Source organism: Podarcis tiliguerta (genome assembly GCF_965153285.1).
Source record: "Podarcis tiliguerta genome assembly, chromosome: 1".
NCBI classification, from domain to species: Eukaryota; Metazoa; Chordata; class Lepidosauria; order Squamata; family Lacertidae; genus Podarcis; species Podarcis tiliguerta.
In genome coordinates, this window is record NC_139534.1 from 56875515 (window position 1) to 56899240 (window position 23726).

The 23726-nt window shown below is 46.6% G+C and overlaps 1 protein-coding gene across 2 annotated transcripts in view; it reads right to left on the minus strand.

The window, feature by feature from the left end:
- SYT7 (synaptotagmin 7) overlaps positions 1-14805 on the minus strand; it is a 225035-nt gene extending 210230 nt beyond the window's left edge. The window contains exon 1 of one of the 2 annotated variants that reach the window (XM_083416931.1): positions 14015-14805. In XM_083416931.1, coding sequence (XP_083273057.1) covers positions 14015-14042 — 28 coding nt within the window. In that variant the 5' untranslated portion in view covers positions 14043-14805. The remainder of the gene's footprint in view (positions 1-14014) is intronic. The other variant, XM_083416935.1, reaches the window with a different exon arrangement.
- Positions 14806-23726: the final 8921 nt, after the last annotated feature.

The window sequence follows — 23726 nt, forward strand, 5'->3', positions numbered from 1 at the left end:
GGATCCAAACTATGAAATTACAACCCCTTTGCCACAATTGGCTGGCTACAGCTGGCTGGTGGTCCTGATTATCTTAGAAGAGATGTTCAGGCAGCATTGGGTAGAATTGCACTCCTCCTGAAGCAAAACATTTACAGCTTGGGGAATGGAAGGAACTCCTGGATCTAATTGTGTTTATGGATGCACAACTTAGTGGGAAAGATTGCATTTTTCATAATAACATAAGAGCCTGCTGGATCAGGCCTGTGGCCTATCTAGTCTAGCCTTCTGTTTTCACAGTGGCCAACTGGATGCATGTGGGAAGCACGCAAACTAGACTTGAGCACAAGAGCACTATCCATTTCCAGCAATTGGTATTTAGAAGCATTACAACATCCCACTGTGGAGGCAAAACACAGCCATCATGGCTAGTAGTCACTGATACCCAACTACAACTGACTTGCCAGCTATGTCCTTTTCTGGAGAAATCAGATCTAGCCTTGGTCATTCATGCCACAGCCTGGTTGGACTACTGCAATGCATGCTATGTGGGGCTACTATTGAAGGCAGTCCAAGTATGCCAAAATTCAGCTCTGGGCTCAATTCAAAGTGTTGCCTTTGATCTGGGAGAGCAGGGGTTCCTCAAAGATCATATCCTGTCATGTGATCTGATCTGTGTTCAGCTTCCAGGGGCCCCTTTGCCAATGAAAACAGTTGACTGGAATGAAAGCGAGACCACGTTTCAGTTGCAGTGTCTAAGAGATGGAATAGCTTCCTCAAAAGAGGTGTCTCTGACATGAACACACACTTTGCCTTTTCTTAAATGAGCTATTAAGACCAATTCTATTCCTGTGGGCATTTTTTACTCAGAGTCTCTGACTATGTGTTTTATTTGCTGCTTGCTGAATGTGTTTTATGATGCTGTTACCGCTGCGAATTTGTGTATTTTTATGATGGTGGTGGCATTTTAACTTGTTTTATGTTCTAAATGTCTATTTTGTAAAGCCACACTGAGTTTGCCTTTCATGGAAAGGCAGGATATAAATGTAAAATGAATGAATGAGGTCTATACTTTGTTCCATGTGTGTCCCCAGAAAGAGCTTGGAGCATAGCTTGGCCTACCTCTCTCAGATCACACTCATTGTCACATGCAGGACATCTGCATACCATTGTGCCAACACAAAATCAAGGTTCTATACAGCTCAGTTATCAGGGTTTTAAGAACACTGCTTCAGAGTAATTGCCATGCCTTGTGACTCTGCTTCTTCTCACCTAGGTCATCAAACTTTAGGTGTCTTGACAACAACACAATGGGATTTTTTTTCCATGTCTGCTCTTCACAATGAATGCATATAATTTCCATATGCTCATAACGTTAATTGGATACAGTTCTCCGCTCTCCTATATAAGCAGCAAGGCCAACCATCTCTTCCTAGCAAACCTCTTCTGAACCTCTGATATGATTCTCTATCCCTGATCCCAAAGAGTAGTTTCCATGCTCTGTAAACTAATGATTGTTCAGCACCAGCTGGACTAAGAAAAATAGAATGTGTACTACTAGCATACCTTCTCTCTACATTTCTGACACAAGATCCTCAGTGGCACTGAAAGAGTTCTTTTGAAACTTTACTCCTGCCACTAGTGCAAACCCTTAGTCTGCAGCCCTTTACACCTTCATCACGTTCCACCAGTTTCAATCAGAATTACATGTGTGTAACTAGGAGCAGGGTTGCACCTTTACAGAGTAGCCATTTTCTGTTTCTGCATATGGACAGAAATAATTGCTCTAGAACTAGCTTAACTAACTAGTGAAATGGCATCCATGGTAATTAAGCTGTACTGTGTGTGTATAAATATTTATTACTATTGGTAAGTGAGCACCTTCAGTTTTTGGAAACGCCTTCCCTTGCAACAGAATCATATCATGCAGTAATGAAAACCAATAATACTCCAACTCAGATGTAGCTGCTGTAAAAATAAAACAAAACAACTGGGTGCAATAATGCCTCACAGACTATGAACATTTTCATGTCTATTCCATCATCTCCTCAGACTCCTCCACTAGCCCTGCTTTATCTGCTCTTACGCGATTGGCCACTTTCCACTCAGACTTGATTAACTTAACACAAGGTCACCTCTCCCTCCTGTCTCACATCCTTCTTATTCTGCATTATCAGTGGCAATCTCACCTGGGTACCCGTCTGTCCTGCTTCCTGCAAACCTGAACATGCTGATCACAGATAGGACTCTCAGGAAAGCACAGAGAGGAAGAAACGAAAAGAGGATAAATCAGGACAAAGAGGAAACAGATGGAATGGGGTGAAAGGTTGCTCAGATGCCACCATGATACGTGACGGCATGAGGTTAGACAGCAGATTCATCACTTTAGGAAAAATGAAACCAGCAAGGGAACAAGCATCCTGTCCTGCAATGTAGCATGCAGACTGATGGTTTTTGGACTAGGGAGACCCAAGTTCAAATCTTTGCTCACCCAAGTTCACAGGTTGACCCTGGCCCAATCACCAACTTTCAGCTTAAACTACAATCATAGGCTTCTTGTGAGGATATAATGAGGGAGAAGCTCATGTACACCACCCTGAGCTCCTTGCAGAAAAGCTGAGACACTCATGCAACAAATAAATACCCCCATGGCACAAACACTGCCACTGATCCTCTGCCTAGCATCCTCACCTCTGAAACAAGGATGACCTAGCCCAAGTCTCTCCAAACGTATTTTGGCACAGTACTTTTCCACCACAGACATAGTATTCTGACTCTTCCCATTTTACATGCAGAGTCGTGAGGTTTCAGAACCTCTGAGATCCTGGAACTGAGGGATGAGAATCTTACATTTTTAAAAGGGAAAAAAACCACTTTTCATAGTTACAAAGAGAACATGCCTGCAGCATGTGCCATGGTCATAAACCAAGGAAAAAATAGAACCTCATTTATCTTTAAAAAGGGGGACGTGTGTGACATAAATCTAAATCTCACGGTTTGAAGTAATCTGACTCATGCTTTTTTAAAGTTGGCAGATACGGGGCTGAGTTTAAGGAGAGTCACAGAGACTTAGGTAGAAGCTGTGACAAAGATAAGGACAGCCTGGGTGGAGGCTGCTGTTAGTTGCCCTGATTCCTATAGGGCTTTAAAACATAGCACGGCAGTAAATTTATTAAGCTTAACCCTGAGATGATGGCTAATTGTTTCTATAGCACATTCAAACTTTTTTTTAAAAAATGTTATTTAAGCTTGCAACCTACTTAGGCTGCAAGAAACATTTCATCTGTTACTTTACTTAATGTGGAGACAATCTGGCTGCGAGTTATATTGATATATATAGTCCAAAATGGAAGTTCATATTGTGATAATTGTTTAATAATATTTGAGTTGGCAGTTTTTCCATTGTAGGCATGAAAATATGTGTATTAGCTGGTCAGCCTATGTACCCATAGAAGAGGAAACACCTGAACTATTCTTCATACAAGAGGGATAGCCAGTCAGCAGCCCACAATTTCTCTCTAGCCCCATCTTAATGTTTGCAGCCCACTCCTTCATATCAAACCTGACAGTCACCTCTGCCTTACACACAACTTCCAGTGTGAGCTCTCACTGCCCAGTAGGACACTTGCTATGTTCTTCAGATAGAGAGGGGGAGACAGACTTTAAACAGCCAAAATCGTTGGATGCAATGATGTCATAGTGTATGTGGGTGTTTCAACTGTTGAACAGCTTGGCTGGGGAGCACCTGGCTCACAGGCGACAGTGTTACATCATACCTGTATCTTCCTTACATGAGGCAATCAGCATATATAGAAGCTCTGCTCAAAGTCACCCAAGTGAGCTGAATCTGGTTCTCGCAGCTCCACATCAGACCCAGCACCCATTTTTATGCTGGTATGAGCAGCACCCAATAGGCTGGTAAACTGCTTTCCTTGCACTGCATTATGATTTCCTTCTTGCTGAAAGTTGGGAGTCCAACAGCATCAGGAAGGCCACAGGTCCATCCACGCCCACCCCACTGCCAATACTGCACAAATGCTTTGATGTCTCTAGTTACTCTCCACCTGATTGCTACTCTGTTGTATATGTACCAGTTTGTGCATTTATTAGAGACACACACAAGATGGTCTATGGTAAGAGGTGGTGAAGATTCTCTAGCGATCCTGGATTTTCTGCACATACCTGAGCAACACACTTGGTGAAGCATCGGTGCTCAAGTTATGGGGGCATATTGACAATGCCCTGCTTATGTGTTTTGTCAGCCCCTTATAAATTGTTTTTAGAAGACTACAAGGGCATGACTTGGGTCAAACTGGGTGGCTGCAGAGGGAGACAGGGAATAGTGCTTGTAGATTTCATTTGAGGCCTTCTGTCTCTTGCCCAACTTAATCAATGTAGCAGGCTTATATTTTGAAGCCTGTCTTCAGAATGGTGTGCAGCTTCCTCTGACTCTGAACTGGGACAAGAGATGTTGGTGCAAGACTGTGATTATAGAATTTCTAAGGGGGCGGGGACACAAAAATCCAATTCTACATGAGATGGACAGGAGGGCAAGCATTATTAAGTACAAGCCATTATTACTAGAGCAGTCAAGTATAACATTTTCCTATTGCCTAAAATGGACACACAGGAGAATGTGGCTCCAGACAGGGAAGACTTCCTGTCATACCTGCTCCGGAGCTTCTTCTCCCTGTGTGTGGCCAGGTAGATGGGCATGACCCTAGCTGACCGGATAAAAAGGGCTGGCCATGCAACTATCTCTCTCTTCGACTCTTACTCTGTTTCTCTTACTCTTGGACTCTCCTGACTCTTAGCCAGCACATGGCTCCACCTTCAGATAGGATGGAGCCCACAAGAAGGAAGTCTGAGATGTAGCTCAGACTCCTTTTCACTGTAACCACAAGATAAAGCCTGCCTTCAGATTACTGCTGTGAACGGAATGTTTGTAAAACTTTATTCTTACTTTTAAAGAAGACTGTGTTATGTTATTGCTATTTTAAGTGGGCAATAAAGGGGAAACTTACCAGGAACAATCCAGACTGGACAAGCCAGACTGGATTGCTTAATTAAAGGATTCTAATGAATCATCAACTTGCTTCCAATAAGTTGCAAAGGGAATGGGCCCTGCTGTTTCCTCACTAGTGTGAGTGAGGAGGGATAATATAAAATTATTTCCTACCTTCCTCAACATTCCCACATTCTCACCTATGGCCTCCTCACCATGTTTGAAGCCATTCATATATGGGGACTATAGATTCCTGGCATAAGTCTTAAACTGACCCCACCATCCTTATCCTAAGACCTTAAGGAAGGAGCCTTCCTGGACCTGAACAGCAGCCCATCGAGTCCAGCATCTTGTTTCCCCAACAATGGCCAGGCATCTCTCACTAGCAGGGAGAACATGGAGATCACATGTTAGTTTGTTTTTTAACGTGGGGAGTAGATGTTCACAAAGCTGGTCATTCGCCTTCTAGATGCGAAGCATAGCACTTATGCTCTCCCACTCTTCCATAGTTTGCTGCTTTTAAAACACAATCCCTCGAGGGCAACTTTCTTGCCTGCATTTATACCAACCCACCAAAAAAACAACAACCCTCTTTTGCTGTTAAATACACCGTAAGATATCGTAGCCGAATCCCTTGGGGCCTGAGGGGTGGCAGCAATATTATCAGCATCTGTCTTCCTTTCTCTGGTCGCTTTGCCTCTCTCTAGCAGCTTGAGCGCCAGGTGGGATGAGGCCGTGGGAGCTTCGTCCTGCGGCTCCGTCCTCGAGTTTAAATTTGTCAGGCTGACCTCACCTGCTGCACGGGCTGGAGAGGGGGCGAATGGGAGGGGAGCCACGCCGCGAGAGCTATTCCGGGCGACAGCGAGCACCTGACAGCAGCAGCAGCATCGGAGGAATTTTACAGCCAGTGGGCGGGATCTAGATGAGGGACGAGAAGGGGAAAGGCGGCAATCTCCGTGATGCAACAGTTCCACCCAGGAATATCCGGGTGCAGGCAAGGGGCCTCCTCCTGCCCGGCTCCAGGCAAAAGGATTCCTGCCTGCAAATGTCTTTTTCTCTTGCTTCGGTTAGTTCAGAGAAGGGGGGGGGGAGAGATCGAGCCCAGACCGAACGTGGTGATAAGGCGGCGATCAATGGGGCGGAGCAAGGCGTTGAGTTTAGCAGCCAGGAATTAGAAAGCGGGGAGTAACAATAGCAAGGGGGCGTAGCGGGAGAGCGAGATCTGAGGTCCGCCATCACCAGCTCTACATAACAGCACGAAAGAGATCCGGGTTTAACTAGGAAGCGGAGGGAGGGAGGGTGTAGCAAAAGGCGGCGAGGGCTTTTAGCGCTGGGGTCACTCGGAAGCCAGTTTTGAGCAACCGTGTTTGTGCGTCCACACGCGCGCTGGGGGGGGGGGGGGAGTCTATGCGCCGCCGCTGCTAAGAGAGCACGTTGGCCGCGGCTGCTGGGAGCGGCAGAGGGCGTGTCGCTCAGCAAGGCAAAAAGAGGGCCGATCATTCCGCGCCAGCACCGCAGGCTCCGCCCCCGCCCCGGGTAATTTTGCCCACGAGTGGAGCAGCGCCACCGGGAGAGGGAGTGTGTGCCGCGCAAGCCCAGCAGCGGCTCTCTCTCTTTCTGCAACCCTTTGGATATTGTTTCATCTTATGTTTAACCAGCCCAACTCCGAGCCTTCAGGCGTCGCCTTCCTCCCCAGCCTCTCGCTCCGGAGTCCCCCGACACTTGCTCATCAAGAACTCATGCCTTTTCTTCAGCCCGGAGACCGAGAGGAAAAGAGGCGCACATCCTGAAGGCGCCGCCGTGCTCATTTATTTCTCTCCTCCTGAGGAGGCATTGCTCTTCGGCTGCCGAGCGAGGGCTTCTCAGACAACTCTTGAGGCCGCGAAGGGCGAGCAAGCAGAGCGAGAGGGCAGAGCCCAGAGGCTCGCGAGGAACCGCCAGGCTCTCTGGGCACACGGGGCTTTGCCACATGGGGAACAGGGTCTGACTCTTCCCTTCCTGGAGCAATCCCTTGAAGTAGCAGGAGGGTGGCCTTGGCAAGGAATGGCCACAGATTCTCTTAGCCCCGGTAGTAAACGGAAGTTCACTGAACTGAAAGCAAAAGAGGGGTGAAAGAGTGGGAGTCTCTCTTCCCCTTGGAGGTAGGAACCTCAGACTCCCATTGCCTGCACCTTTGAGCAGGATCAGGTATACCACAAGATGCCATTTTGCCATCATTTTCTGCAGCTAGCGCAACAATAAGGCCCATCATACACTGTCCTAAAAATAATAATAATAATAATACAGTGGTACCTCTGGTTACATATTTAATTCGTTCTGGAGGTCCGTTCTTAACCTGAAGCTTTTCTTAACCTGAGGTGCCACTTTAGTTAATGGGGCCTCCCGCTGCTGCCGCGCCACCGCCACACAATTTCTGTTCTCATCCTGAAGCAAAGTTCTTAACCCGAGGTACTGTTTCTGGGTTAGCAGAGTCTGTAACCTGAAGCGTATGTAACCTGAAGTGTATGTAACCCGAGGTACCACTGTAGCTGATATTCGCTCAATCTGCCACAGGCCTATCCCTCTTCTAAGAGAGGAGCAATGTGTGTTGTGCAGTGCGAGCCCACTTCTTATTCAGCCTTAATACACACACCTCTGTCCCTGCAGCCTCAAGATCCATGAAGACATTGCCTGCCCTTAAACCACATTTTTGTCCACACAATCAGGGCAGTTCAATGATGAATACAGAAAACACTTCTGTAATTTACCACATACTGCATATAACTGCTTGGGAAGTTGGTCATTAGTGTCACCCTGCTTACCAGAGAAGTGTTTGACCAGGCTCTGGCACCTGATAAAAGATTATGGGGAAGTCAGGAGTGATCAATTTCCCCTCACTTCTCTGTAGGGTAGTACAAAGGACTGAAAAACCAAAGTGGTTACACACCCAACATGGGAAGTTACTATTTGAAAACGTATAATCTGCCTTCCGCTGGGAAGTGGCTTTTATTTCAAGCCTTTCTAATAAGTGCTGCTCTTGCAGAGCAGTGTTTTCAATTGTATGGAAGAAGTTCTCATTCGATGTGAGTAAGTCTATAATAAACAGTAATCATAACTTTGGGGGCAATAGCTAACTGCTTTTTTGGAGCCCGCATAACCCAGTGGTGAAGGCAAACCAGTCATCTAAACCTGTTGTCTCCAGCCCACTTTGCAACTTGGCATGGCCATGTTGAAACCACTTTAGAAAGCATCCAATGGTTTGCCTAATGGCAACTTGTGTTCAGATGTCTCCTTCCCTGCTTTTCTTGTTCTCCAAAAAGGTCCTTTAGGGATAGCCCTTCTTGATTCAATCACACAGCATATCTGAAAAGCTTCTTTACACTCTAGCCTTTACCTCTCATTTAACTTCATCTTTCCCCTTACTGCTGGTATCTGTATTAAACTTTGGTTTTCTCTTTAATCATAATTAACAATGCATCACACAGCAAAGTGCCTTTTATCCAAGGGAGACCTAATCAGTTTATAAACCACACAGGCACCAAAGTGACACCATTTGAAGCAGAAGCCTTGTGAACAGTGTTAAGTCATGCCACTACCATCTTCACCTTTTTTTAACCATTTGTTTTGTGGGGTCTCAGAAACTGGAAGAGGGGTTTTAACTAAATGGTATGTGCTTCAAGTTCCCACTCTCCACATTTTAACACTTTCTCCACACACACACACACACCCCTTTTTCTTCATGCGTGTTAATCTCCTTTTAGCTCCACCCCGTTTTATGCTTTCTTTGAATGGTGCTTCCTAGCTGTCTCCTTTCATAACTATTAAGAAACAACTCCTTTAAAATCCTTTCTAAATCACACTACTTTCACATCTTTTTCTGAACTATCATAGACCCACTTTCATGCTGCCCACAAGCAAGTTTGTTGCTGTTTTGTTGATATAGTGCAGGTGTGGGGAACCTATGACTCCTCAAATTAGAACATCCACCATCCCTGACCATTAGCTATTTTGGCTGAGGCTGATGGGACTTGGAGTCAAACTGTTTCCAGAGAGCCACAGGGTTAGCAAACTCCTGCTACAACAGCACTTCGCTCAAGCCCTCCACCCCCTTTTGAGGAGGAATTGTATCATCATTTTGTTTCACACTGAATCTTCACAGACTGAAGATTCAAATTCTTTCAGAGCCAGAACCCTATTTTGTTGCTTTTCAGAACACACCACAGCATAGTAATCTGGAAGTCTCATGCTGCATATGCCACATCGACCATATTTCTCTAGGCAAATGCTTATCCTGCTCTCCTGTACAGTGGTACCTCGGGTTAAGAACTTAATTCGTTCTGGAGGTCTGTTCTTAACCTGAGGTACAACTTTAGCTAATGGGGCCTCCCGCTGCTGCCTCGCCACCGATGCGCAATTTCTGTTCTCATCCTGAAGCAAAGTTCTTAACCCAAGGTACTATTTCTGGGTTAGTGGAGTCTGTAACCTGAAGCGTCTGTAACCCGAGGTACCACTGTATACACCAATTACATTGTATTTCCTCCAAAAACCAGTTGGGGGTCTCACTGCATAGGACTGGTCAGCCTACAGGCTTCTGATTTAGCCATTATTATTGACAGGATGTTTCAGATGATTCCTTTTATTCAGATCACATCATACATACAGTCTTGTAGCATGTTTGTGAAGACGGTTTGATCTTAATTTTCAGCCACTTCCACTGTGACCCCTAAGCATACCTAGGAGGACATTCCTATGCAATTAGCATGCTTAGGACTAAAGTGCCATTTCACATAGAGTAAGCTCTGGAACTTCACAAATAGCCACAAGGATGTAGCAAAGAATGATCACATTGGGAATGTTTGCACAACATAGTCATGGACTACAGCAAAATGCACAAAGAGTGAAGATGCTCTGGAGTTTAAGGAACCTGCCTTATAACCAGTCAGACCAGTAGTCCATCTACCTCAGTATTGTCTACACTAACTGGCAGCAGCTCACCCGGGTTTCAAGCAGAAGACATTTCCAGCTTTACCTACAGATGCTTTGGGTTGAACCCAAGACCTTTTGCATGCAAAGCAGATGCTCTACCCCTGAGCTGCAGTCCTGCCCCACAGAGCCACAGAGTAGGACCCCTCAATAGTCCCAATTAGGTCTGATGAATATCCTGGCACGAAGGGCGCTTTTATGGCACTCCTTTAAAACGAAGTGCAGGAACACTTAGGGTAGTGTTATTACTTAGCCAATAGGAGGTGCAGAAGATTCTGGAGGTGTGCCAGATTGTGGGGGGGTTGCATTCATCTATTGCTGCTCTATTAGTAGGATGCTGGTAGAGGAAAGGAAGACGTGCGTCAATGAGATGTGGTGGGGAAGTCGCAGAAACTGCCAACATAAAGCCTTTTTAAAAAAATTGGGTAAGTGTATGTCAGTTAGGATGTAGAAGTGATCTCAGCTTTCAAAAGCAGCATATGTGTTGACAACCAAATGCTGAGGATGAACAAACGTAATGCACACGAGCCTCCCTGGAGGTACCTGGCTGGCTGCTGTGAGTAGATGGAATGCTGAGAACTGCGTTATGGGCTTAACCCAACACAGCAATTCCTTTGCCAGGCCTCCACGTCTGGTCAATGTCTTGACTCTTAATAAGTAATAGCTGCCCATGCATTTCAACCAAGGTCATAAATGAAGAGAGAGGGACAGCCATGCTAAGAAGTTATTGTATGGTGTTTGTTGGTGCTGTGGAATAGCTGCGGCTGTGTCCTCCCTTTGTAAGTGGCCATTGGTGGGGGCAGGGTAAGGGCAAACTCTCATTAATGCAGCTGGGTTCAAAAAAGATCACAGAAATGCAAGTATTCATTTGATGCTAATGATGGGGCTAAACAGAAAGAAAGTGGACAGGTGTGGAGCAATGAAAGTCTGGAATAGTGCTGGAGTGTGACTTTATCAGAGCACAAAACTTTCCCAATCCACATAATAGAGCTGACCTTTATCATTTATTTATTACATTTATATCTTGCCCTTCCTGCTAGTTACTCAAGAAAGTGTACACGATTCCCCCCTGCTCCCCAGTTTTATCCTCACAGCAACCCCATAATGGTTGGTTAGGCTGAAAGAGTGTGAGTGGCCAAGAGTCACTCTGTAAAGTTCATGGCATGAGAGCTAATTTGAACCTAGGTCTTACCAGTGCTCTAACCACTACATCACACTGCCTCTGTAATAAAGTATCTATTCAGCAAGAATTTAAGTGCCACGATCTGCAGTAACGGGAGTATCTCAGCAAAGAAACATGAACAGGAGTAGGCAGCTTGATATACATCTCTGCTTCATATACTGTAGATTACAGTACAGCTGTGAAAAATAAACTAGTGACAATAGGATGGTGAATGTGAAAAATATTCTGATGGTACTGTTCTTTAGTGGACTTTCATGCTTTCTTGAAGCACTGCACGCAATCTTGGCTTTTCTATTTTCTAATTCGAGAGGAAAGTGGATTTAGAGGCCTACGAAAGCTGAGCTGAGAATAATACAGCTGTTTGGAATGGAGGATTGCATACATTAATGGCATTAACAGTGAATGCGGTAGAGGATGGATGCCATGTGTTCTTCCTACCTACACTTGTACAAAAGTGAAAGAAATAAGACAGCAACCTTCAAAATACTAAGAGAGAGAGAACATTGCAAATGCAGTACTGTACAATTAGCTCCTGGTAATGTCTGTCACAGGATATCGCTAAGGCTCACCGTTGAATATAACTTTTAAATTAGAGCATAAGAGGAGCATTGTGGGCTCATCTATCCCAGCAATGTTTTCCAATAGAGATCAGAGATGGGGAACCTTTGCCCCCCCCCCAGTGTTGCTGGGCTACAGTTCCCATCATCCCTGACCATTGGCCATGCTGGCTGTGGTTGATGGCAGTTGGAGTCCAACAATATCAGGTGGGCCACAGGTTCCCCATCCGAGTTGGATACTTCTGGGAAACTTATAAACCGCATGATCAACATCCCTCCCATTTGTCCCAACCACCTGGTATTCAGAGGTGCACTCCCCTGGCACAAGGGCATTCCACCTATAGCTGTTGGCAACCTATTATTGCATCTGCATCCTACCTTTTCTCTGATGTGCCAAGAAGGCGGCATATCTGGTTCACCCTCCACCTCCATTTTTTCCCCATCTGTGAGGCAGAGTAGATGGATTGGCCCAAGACTGGCACAGCAAGTGAGCTCTGGGGGTGGCAGGTAGGGGTTGAACCAGGGTCCCCTAGACCCAGTCTCACATTCTACCTACTATATCATGCAGGCATATCTGTCCACCTGAGCGTATCAGATACACAGGCTTCAGCCACTACACAGAGTAGGTAAGAAATAAGCTTCTTTTAAGTCACAGTGAAATCACATGAGATCCTCTGGAGAAGTAGATTCTGGCCACACTGTGGGAGACTTACATTAAATTGAATGGGACAATAAATGCTGCTTTCACAAGTTAAGTTAGGTTTCTTGCTTGCTCGCATAAACCTTAGGCTTCTGCTAGATATGTAAGTGGTTGTTTGACACTCTCAGAAATCAGGCCAATGCATTATCATGATCATACAGGCTTAGGAAGGGGAAGAAAATAACTATTCCAGATCCGGCATCTTCCTGGATCCTAATAAATCATTGCCTGATCTAGCACCGAGGCTCTGAAGGCAATGCCACATCCATAAGGAGCTTGTTCAAGGCTGTCACTTAAAGGCAAGACACACACCCTCCCCATACACATGAACTGCAGTTTTTCTCTACACACAAGGCAACAGAGAAAGTGTAGGCTTTCCACAGTCTTGATGCCACATGTCCCTGCGGGATTGTATCATCTATTGTGAGTACAGGGCCAGAAGCTGATTTGGTAGCAATTCCAGAATATAAAATGCGAGAGAGACATATATAGTATGTGCTGCGCGCATTTGTGCACACTGTGCTCATGAAAGCTGCCTGTTTACCGCGTTAGATCAGCAAAACAAACCATCCCGGCTACATTCCCTCCAGAAAAGCAAGTGTTCACGGGCGACAGCAAACGTGTTGATGGAAGGAAGGTGCTGCTGCTGCCGGCCAGAGAAGCCCGCGCGTGTGTCTGGGAGGCAGGCGAGCCTCCTCTCATCCCGCCCGGCCGGGAAGCCGGTGGGCCGCGGTTTCGGTCAGGTTGCATTGCTTTCTCTTGCAGGAACAGCAGGTGCCTCGTCGGTCGCGGCGGCTCCGAGGGGCTCGTGACTCATGGCGAAGAAGAGAAGCGGCGACCCGAGAGTGACTTTTGGGGGAGAACTAGAGGCAACTGGGAAACTCCGCGAAGTCCAAGGAAGACCGGAAGGAGGGAGCAAGAGGCGGAGGGGAGCACGAATTAAGTTGTGGGGTGGGGGGCGGAGAAGAATAGGCGCAAGGCGTGGAAGGAAAGCGAGCAGAGAGCGGCGGCGCCTCGCGCCAAGCTCAGCCTTCGAGAGTCCCACCTCGAATCCCCCTCCCGCTCCCCTCAGGCGCCGCCAGTCCCCGGAAGCGACGCCAGCCGTGGGGCTGGTTCCTCCTCCCCTTCGGGTGCCCGAAGAGCAGGAGGCGACCTCGGGGTTATCACGAGAAGTTCCCCTCAAGGCTGCGCCCGCCAAAAAGCCGCGCTGCGCCCTGTCAGTCCCTGCGCAGCCTCCCTCAGCTCCTCGGACCAGAGACCTCGCCGCCTCAGGACTCGCTTCCCGCCACCGCCCTCCGGAGCCGCAGCTGCTAACACGTTCCTGCCCCCCCCCCGCTTTGCCTCCTTGCGAGGTGCCGACCCCCCCTCCCCCCGTTTCCCCGCCCAATCAGCCGCGGGCATTCTTCGCCTTCTTTTCTCCTCCTCCTCCTTCAGGTGCGCGGAGCAGCGCCGCGACCTCCGCCTCTTTCACACACAGAGACACATAGGCGCTCACACAAAGACGGCGGTTCTGCCCACTCGCAACCCGGAGCAAGCGCTCGGCGCTGCCTGCACAAGGCAGGCGGCGGGGCGGCGGTCCTCTTTGCCCCGACCGACGTGCGAGGGAGAGGGGGCTCCTCCGCGCTTACCTTTGGCCGCCTCAGGGTCTAGGTACATCTTCTCGGCGGCGCGTCAACCCCGCGGGCTCCTCCTGACAAAGTAAATCCCTCCGGGGCCGGTGGGTGTGAGAGATGGGGCGGGGATGGCTGCCTGGCTTGTAAGTCCCAGATCGTGCGAGGGCGACGGGGCTGCTGCTGCTGCTGCTGCTGCTTCCTCCTCGCTCACTGCCCAGCTCCGACTCGCCTCCCCGGAGCAAAGACCATCAGACGCTGCAAGGAGGCGGCGGAGGGAAGAAGCCACAGGCTGCTGGCGGCCCAAGAGTGACCTCCACAAACAGGTTGGAGTCCCAGGCGACGGGCGGCGAAAGAGCGGGAGCCGCCGGCATGAGGAGAGCAGGCGAATGAATGGAGCGAGGGAGGGAGGCGCCTTAGTGGCAGGGGCTCGCCCTCCCGCTCCTGGGCTCGCGGACTGATTCTCGTCCACACAGGAACATGCCAAGCCTCCGGAGCCCTTCCCCTCCCCTCGATGTGTGTGTGGTGTGTGCGCGCGCGCGCTCTCCGTCTCGCGCGCGCCACGAGCCTGCGAGGCTGATTGCGCGCGCGTCTTGCGCTCGCCTCCCCTCAACTCGCGTCCACTTGCTGCTTGCTGCTGGTGGGAGAGGGAATTGCAAGGCGGGTGGCTGGCAAGGCGCAGCGCGGAGCAGCGGCAAGCCACAGCAAGCGGCGCGAGAGACGGATGCTCCTTTCGATTGCGTGCGCGTCCTTAGCGGATGCCGTCGTGCTCCCCGCTCACCCGATGGCACACACGAAAAGCACTTCGATTAAAAGAAGGAAAGAGAAAGGGTTGGGGTGGGATTGTTTCTGCTGCTACACTGGAAGGGGGGCTGGGTGAGGGTGTTCTGTAAACCAGTAGCATGCTAAATGCGCCTCGGAGCAGGTGTTTTGCGCGCATACACGCCTCCAGCAAAGAAAAGGGCGGGAGCTTCCTCGGAAGCGAGAGTGGGGTGACTCGACTGCGCTAGGAAACGTGGCTCGGGGAGAGTCCGGCCCAACAGGGGTGGTAGAATCCAGGTCTGATCCTTCTCCAAAACGTCTCGATCGTCCATTTCTGGAGGAGTTGACACCAAAAATGGGTCGCATCCTGTCCAGAAAAAGCTGCTCCAGGAAGCGGTAAGATCCACTTTCTCCTGTGGTCCACGCCACACACACAGTGGCCGACCTTCAAAGACAGTTGTGATCAAGTTTCATCCACACACACCCCCCGACACACATGTTGCTCCCCGGGAGGTTTGCATTTCCCTTTCACGCCCTAACCTAGGGTGGATCCACTCCTGTGGACGTGGATTCCCGATCGAGCCTCCCCTCCCCCTGCGCTTAAGCGGCTGAAACGAGCACTGGAAACGCGAGCTCGCTTTTGAGCCGATAATCTGCTCCAGTGCGCACGCAGCTCCAGTTCAGGGTTTGTTTTTGTTTTATTCTTCTAGTAAATTAAGAGAAAGCATCGTCTCCCAGACTTCATAATAATAAGAGCAGGTTTCCTGGGCGGGCGGAATCTCGGTCAAGACCAGGACTGGATTTTCGCGCCTTGATGTGGATGGATGAATTCTAGCGCTCTCTGTTGGGTTAGCATTGAACACAGTGCCACCATTCCTAGAGCAAAGAAACACACGCGGCTTCCTCTCTCTTTTACTACTGCTTTGACATTCGCCAAAGGCATTTCGAGTGGGGTGGGTGGGGGTGGGGAACAAACGGTCAAAACCAAAAGGAAACCCAGTCTGCAGGCCCTACATCCTATACAAACTGACATGCAAGTTAAAAGTACAATGCCATGAGAGCCGACATAGCAGAGAAGGCGGCCTTGAGGACTGGGGACTTACCCCCATATTCCCTTGGTACTTCTGTTTCAATCCATTCTGAACTTTCTGTTTGGAAGTAAGTCCTCTTATTTCAATTTGTCTTCGATCCATTTGGCTGAGGTTGCAGACTTTTATCTCTAACCTTTTGATCCTTGGTTCACATTTCAAGTATCCTTGGACGTTTAGTGCTCGGTTCACATGCCAGCTTATCCCACGGAAAACTCACCTGGTGGCCTTAAACAAGACACTGTTTGTCAGTCGCAGCCCCACCAATGCTGCCAGCCTGAGACTGGGATAACAATACTGATTACTTGACAGAGTGAGCAAAAGAGCACTGAAATAATGTATGTGAACTTGTGATTTGATCACTGTGTAAACAGTAATTAATAATAATCACATGAGTCACAGTCAGCTCCACATCCTGCAATCAGTCACTGTTTAGCCATCCATGCTTTTCATAAGAAAGGGTTTGTGTTAAAAAAAGGTGTACATAATGTTTTTACCATCCAGGACTAGAATTTCCCCTGGGGAACTGGATATTATTATATCTCAGTGGCCAAATACTGGTGGTGGCATGTGGGCATGCCCAGAATCTGAAATAAACAGGGCTACCCCCCATTCTCTCACTCTTTCTTCTTCCCTGCCTGGTGAGCTGTTCAGGGTGGGACAGATAACTCTTCAGTTATCCTTGATATTTCCACTTCTTCCATTGCTCCATCCATTTTGGTTGTCATCCCCATCCCCCCAATTTCTCACCCTTTCCTCTCCTGCCACTCCAGACTCCCCTCCACAGGGATGAAATTGGGCCAAAAGCTACATGATGCAGAGCAGATGGTCTTCAAAAGTTTCCTCCCCCTGAAAAACTTGAAAATTGCTGAGGGTCTTGGCAGACCACTTAATGATTTTTTTCCTGCCTGTTGTAGCAATTATAACGCACCTGTGCTGGATGCTGGATGATGTTAATTGTATTTTAATTGCTTCTTTTATTTCTTATACATATTGTATTTTATTGTTTTACATTTTGAACTCCATAGAGCGGCGGGAATGCGCCATCTCCTGCCTTGAACCACAAATCCACTGACATATCGTGGAACATTTGCATGAAGCTCACAGGCCACTGGTCATCCACAGTCTGGTAACCCCTACTCCAGAAAAAAGTATATCGTGTCTTTCTTTGGCCATTTCCCCACCCACACTCCACTGCTGGAGTCGTTTTATGAAACACATCCACATCCACTGAATTTGCTCTACTACCATACACCTAATTCAGGACCAGTATTATCCTAATTTCTTTTCACTTTACCATGACATCTTTTTGTCCCTGGAACCTGGCTACTTCCCCTCACCACTCGTTTTATTTCTGACCACACTGCATCAAATTTATGATGGTTTGTGGGCAAGCATGGGTGCAAATGCACAAATTATTTTCATTGGGAAACCATTAGTTGTGTGGTTCCGGGAGGTGAAAGCCCTGTGTACCAAGAAACAGCAGGGGAGGCAGTGAAAGACATAGCTAAAATGAGATCTGACAAGACTGCTAGTCTGAATGGACCCTTGGGCTGCAATTCCGCACACAGTGGATCTGTTTAAAGTCAATGCAAGCTACTGAAGTCAATTCAAGTTAAGGAACCTGTATGTAGGACTGTACGTATGTAGCCCAGTCCTGTGTATATTTATTCAAAAATCAGTCCCTCTTATCTCCATAGGCTGAGGCTGTGTACACATTACCATGTACTCTGACTCCAGCGTACTCCTGCTGCTGGTGTTTGAAGTCGAGCACACATGACGTTAGCCACATTCCATATCTATTATATAGTTTATTTAGAAATACTCCTGTTTCACATGCTTTCCTTCAAACCAGCTTCCACCCGACTTGAAAATGGAAGCTGCGGTTAAGCTGAGGTGTGTATATTTCAGGCAGTTGTTGCACATGTGCAGATGATAGCTTCAGTAAATTGGGATCTAATGCAGGGAAACAAATCAGGAAATGGTGAAGGCATCTCTGCCCACTCTCTGGTTTGTACAGATATGTAAGAATGCAACTTGAAACATGGGGTGCGGGAGATGAACTTACTGTGTTTCAAACCACTTATGTGTACATAGCTTTATAGCCCAATTCTGTGCACATTAACTGCAAGGGAAACCCATTGAAGTCAGTAGGGACTTTCTCCCAAGTAAGTATGTGTCTTTCTCAAGCTGGAGCCTAACCCCACTGGGCATGCTCAATCCTTGTTGAGATCCCCTTAGTTTTGTTTCCATACATTTTTGTACCTCTGCAAACTTTAAGGTTTGCCCAAGCCTGCTAATATCTCGCTTCTTGTGGGGGGTGATGCTGTGTTGTTTGCATAAGGATCCACAATCAGAGAATGAGGTTGGGTTTTTAAAATTAGCACTACATAGGATTTCCATGACAGATAAATGTGAAATATAGTGTTTTTTCTTTCAGGTCCTAAAAGCTGTGCATTGTATATTTGGTTCTTCTAGGTCAGTGGTGGGCCAAAGGTAGATTGGCAATGATCTCTGACTCCCAACTGCTAAATAATGGCAAAAAATGACACATATTCCAAAAATGTTACTGCTGAAATGAAGAAAGCTGAGGGGGACAAACCAGAAGTGGATTTCTGTGTGACAGAGTAAGGTAGCTGGTCCTCTGGAAGTTGCAGCCAAGGCACTATCTAACTAACTAGCTCTCTGACTAACCAAATCCATAAAGGTTGTTGCAAGGATACAATGAGATAAATGGTCAAGTACATTGCACACCCCAAAATGGCTTAGTGAGCATTCATTCCGATTTGCAAGGAGGTTAGGAAGTGCTGCATCAAGCAAGTGTTATGCTACACTTTCCAGTGAATTTTCCCATCACTCTCCTTACCACAAAAGTCTATATACGGTGGCAGGGGGCAAAGTGTGTTTACTGCACATGAGCACTAAAACACATTTTAATCCACCCCCAAATAGAAGCAGCCTAGAAGCTCACATTGTCGGGGAGTGGGGGGAGTTAAATGATAGAAAGTGGACCAGGATGGACTGAGATATGCTCTTTTCTTAGAAGTAAACATACACACTGTAGGGGTCTTTCTTTCATCTTGTGTTTCCAGTCTGGTTTGGAACAAGCATTTGGTGCCCTTTCTGCAGATATTTTATTTTTGTGCTGGCTTGAAACCAGATGATCTGCCTTCCTTCCTCAAATAGGTTTGCCATATGCCAATAAATGGGTGGCAGGCAGGAAGGACTGGAGCAGGCTAGGTTCTGCTACACACAGCAGGTGCCCAAACATGCGCACACAGAGCATTTAATATAACACGAGTTGTTAAACACTGGGCTGGAGTTTCAGCAAACTCAGTATTTTTCAGGAACAACGTATAAACATTTCCAGCAAGTGCACTTAATAGAAGTTTGTTTGCCAATTGATCTTACTTGCTTCCCTGGGGCTATGAGAAAACAGTCTTGTTTAAATGGGGAAGGCAAATGAATAGCTTGCCCAGTCTTTACCCTCCATGTGGTGCCTGCTCACATTGCTGGTGCATGAGTCCTTTTTGTGGGAACCTTTCATTAAACTATTGGTAAGAAAATCAGTGCACCATTCTTTTCACCACATTTTATAAACTGGCTTCACTCCCACACACCTTGCAACAGCCAAATTATACTACATTTCACCCCAGACTCTCCACACAGCTCTTCCGAAATGCACATAATTTCCGCTGCTTTGCAACCCATAACATTATTTTCACCATCCAATGTCATTTGCAAGGATCAGTCACACGAGGCTCCTTGTGTGAAGCATTAAAATGCTGTAATTTGTTCTGGATATCAAAGTCCTTTAGCACCTGCATGCACAAAGCAGATGTCAAGATAATTAACCCATGATGACCTAAGGATGCAGCCAGGGTGAAAAACGGTGGCTAACAGCAGCAGGAAGTTCTGCAGGATGAACAGGATAACCTTATGAAGAACTGGTGTAATAAAAACAGGCTTAAATTCAATGGAATCAAAGTTGAAGGTCATACATCTAGGGACAGAGAAACATTTTTCTTTTATCAGCTGGGAACAAAAAGGAAAGGAGACATGGATCTTGGCTGATTACACAAGATAACTGGCAGCCATTAATAGATGCAACTGCAATGAAGAAGGCAAGCTCTAAGGTATGTTAAATCTAAGAAATGTTAATAGCTTCCATTTGCATCATATATTAAGACTTAAAAATAGGTATTTTCTGTTGCGGGTCTATGGTGTTTCTAAGTTCCAAAAAGTGCTGGGAAATGTTTCTTGCTTATGCTAATTAACTTAACCCATGAAGGTGAGCTCTTGTGGGGAGGAAGCTGAGCTTTGTTCAAACTTACATTGTACAGAGGTTGTCTTGCTTACCCTGATGCCAGCAATGTTTATTTATTAAAGCTTTAAGGTGCCTGTCATCCAAATAGATTTCAGGGCGGTGTGCAATAATAAACTTGCAATTTAATGCATTGTTTAGAAAAGGCTGGTGAAAAAACACCAGCAACCTAGGTAAAAGCCTGTTGAAACAAAATAAAACCGTAAAGTGTGGATATCCTGAAATGATGAAGAATCAGTTCGCCCTAATATTATGAGAACTGTTACATGAGGAGTCTATTACTAAGACTTTGATTAATGCATGTCTTACTCTCTTGCAAATGATAGCCAGGTTATTATGTGTACAATAGTCTTTGATGGGAAAAGGGGCTCAAACAAGTGAGGTTGCAGTCAAAGTAAGAACAATGCTGAATGTTTACTTCGCATGCCTCCTGACTCAAGAGGTCCACGTGGTCATTCCAGGGCCGCAAAACAAGAATGTGTGTCAGCAAAGTGGTGGTGCAGAGACTTGGGTTGCATTCCAAAACCCACTTACCTGGGGGTAACTTCAATGGGACTTACTTCTGAGAAGAGATGCATTAGCATGAATGAGGCTCAACAGGTTCAAGTTTGATCACTTGGCCTGTTGACAGCTTGGATCTGGGATGGGCTGGAACACAGCAATATCACTTGAGGGCGGCTGCAAGAAAGCAATCATGACACAAAGACTGTAAGGAAAAATAGGAAGGAGAGAAGCTGGGGGTTGTGAAGGAAGGGAAAGAGTCCAAGAAAGAGCGAGTGGAGTGAGACAGGAATGAAAAGGAGGTAGGGGCCGGGAAGGTGGCTGCTACTTTTAGACTGCATACACACCACATATTTAAAGCACATGGCTTCCTTCAAATAATTCCCAGCACCCTTAACAAACTACAGTTCCCAGGATTCTTTATTGGAAGTCATATATATGGTGCATATTTGCTAGTTAGTATACAAAGGGGTTAAGGACCAGAGAGTTGTAATTGCTAGAGTTGGCTCTGTGAGGTCACACTCCCTTTTCTCCTGAGAGGAAGGAATAAAGCCTGTTTCTTCTTCCTCTCTCTCTTTGCTGCAAGCCATAGAGAAGACGTGCCTCAACTTAACTCCCATATTTTTACGGTATTTCACCTGCATTATTTTATTGCTACTCATAAGGAAAACTTATGTTTGAGACCTAGAAACTGTAAGTAAATACTTTTAAACTTACTTTGCAATCTGGTCTGTTAATTGAAAAAGGTGTAAAAGGGGGTCAGCTGCTTCATGCAGCTGAAGAGAATAAATAAGGTTTAATAGACTATGTTGTTACACTTCACTAAACTGCTTAATGATGGGAATTAAATTCTGGTAGGTCACTTTCTGCCACTGGAGAGACCTCAAAGCCTTGCACCAGCCATCTTTCTTTCTTATTCCACACATGTCGGTATCTAGAGGATTGAATATAATTAATATATACCAGTTCCCATCATAAGGGTGAGGCCCTGCCGGGAGAGAGAGCAACTAACTATTGTCCTTTCTTGGCCCAGTGACTGCAAATAATAAATTGAGCCAGGAATTCTTTGCCACAATCTCAATATGGGTCTAATTTCTTCAAGCAGGGCACTCAAAGCATCTTCTGATGCTCCAGCAAGCCCTGATAGGACAGCCTTGCTGACAGTCCCTAGTTTGCAACCATTAGCATCTTAAGCTGTGCAGCTACCAACTACTGGGGTGGGAAACTAGGGCTTGATTTATGAAAAAGGAGGAAAGTCCCTCATCTTTGCCTCTGCTGTGCCCTCTACATGTGTGCACAGGATTACTGTGTTCCTCTGAGGATAACATCAAGTGTTCTCTGAGTAAAACTGGTCTTATCAAATAATTCTGCTTCCTGCTGATATTGCAGCTGCTTCCAGTTGGTTCATTCTTTGAATACCCACCCCACCCCCGAAAGAAATTCAAGGCAGAAGTGTTGGCCAAGCACCTTGTGAGCAGGATGAAGTGGTTTAACCACACCTGCTGCTTCATTTAAGGAACTTTGCACAATCACAGAAAGTGAGCCAAATTCTAGAAAAATATGGAAAATCTACATCTATCTCTGTAGAAATGGAAGTATGGACAATAGCAGTAAGTGAAAAGCCTACTAAACACATGAAAGCTCTGGGAACAAGACACAAATGACTTTATAGAAACTTGGCCCTCCTTCATGACCTGGTCAGCTGATAATCCTACAGTGTGGCATCCTCTGAGGTTAGATGGCCATCTGTCATGTATGATCTAGTCATGTATGATCTAGTTGAGATTCCTGCATTGCAGTGGGTTGGACTAGAATGATCCTCAGGAATATTTAATTAATAATACTGCCTCATTCCATTTAGGAGGGAGGGAATGACTATTGGGATATGTTGTTGTCTTTTGTTAATGTACAATTTTTATCTGTACAATGTTGAGAACTAAACAAGAAATATATGGCCAAAAGTCAACAAAGTTTTACATGGTGTTAAGGCGGTAAAGAAAGGCGGTTACATGGTGGTAACAAAGGCTGTCACCCTATCACTGATTCTATCAGGGCAGGACTTGGGGGCAGAAGCCCAGGGCTCCACTCAGCAGAAGGGTCCCAAATCTAGCAGGGCTGGCATGGCACATTTTGAAGTGAATGCACACTGCCATCCAAAGACACTGTGTGGGTGACCATAAAGTCTAAGGGTGAGCAGATTTCAGGCTGCAGGGGCCGGCTTTGTTTTTCCTAGAATCCTGAGACCCACCAATCAGAGTGAAATTCTGGCTTGGGATTGGGGAAAACATAGAAGTTAGGAACAGGCTCAGCCCATGCTCCATTCAGGGATTCATTTTGCAGTATCTGAGCTCAGCTCACAATCCTGCCGCACAGAATTTCACTCCTGGTTTCTTTAGCTAATTTTGAAAGGGGAAGATGAGGGGAGGGGACTTTTTTGTTGTGTCCCTAGCCTTAAAACAGTTGTGAGTCAACAACCCTTGTTTATCTACTGCTAATCACACAGAGATCTGTTTTCCGCTGATAAAGTCTATAGTCTGATAAAGCCTAACTGCACCGCTTGCAGCTTTGCTTCTCAAACACCCCTGCAGCAAAATATGCAAATAAGCCCCGCCCAACTTCATAGGTTTCCTTGTCTGTCCGTGCGGTCAATTCTGCAGGCAGTGTCGGTTTCCCACCACTAGGTGGCTACCCATTCGAGTGCTAGCATTCCCTAAGGCTTATAGGTGAGAAAGGGCAATTTTCCCCTCCCTCATCTAACAAAGTGACAGGCTTCATTCCAGCCTCAGGGCTAATGTCTGCTTTTTTCCAGTCCATCTCACTGAGTGGCACCTGTCAAGCTGTAAACCCTTCCGGCCCAAGTGCCAAAGCATGGAAAGAGCCAGCCATCAAGTACTGCTTTGTTTCATTCTCCACCTGTCTCGCTGATGCTGTTTGCCGATCCAAATAATACAAATGCTGACAGTAAACATGCAATGCAGTGATCCAAAAACATTTAGCACTACATGGGAGGGAGATGTAAATGTTGGGTGTATAGCGACATGACGGTCAAACCCTA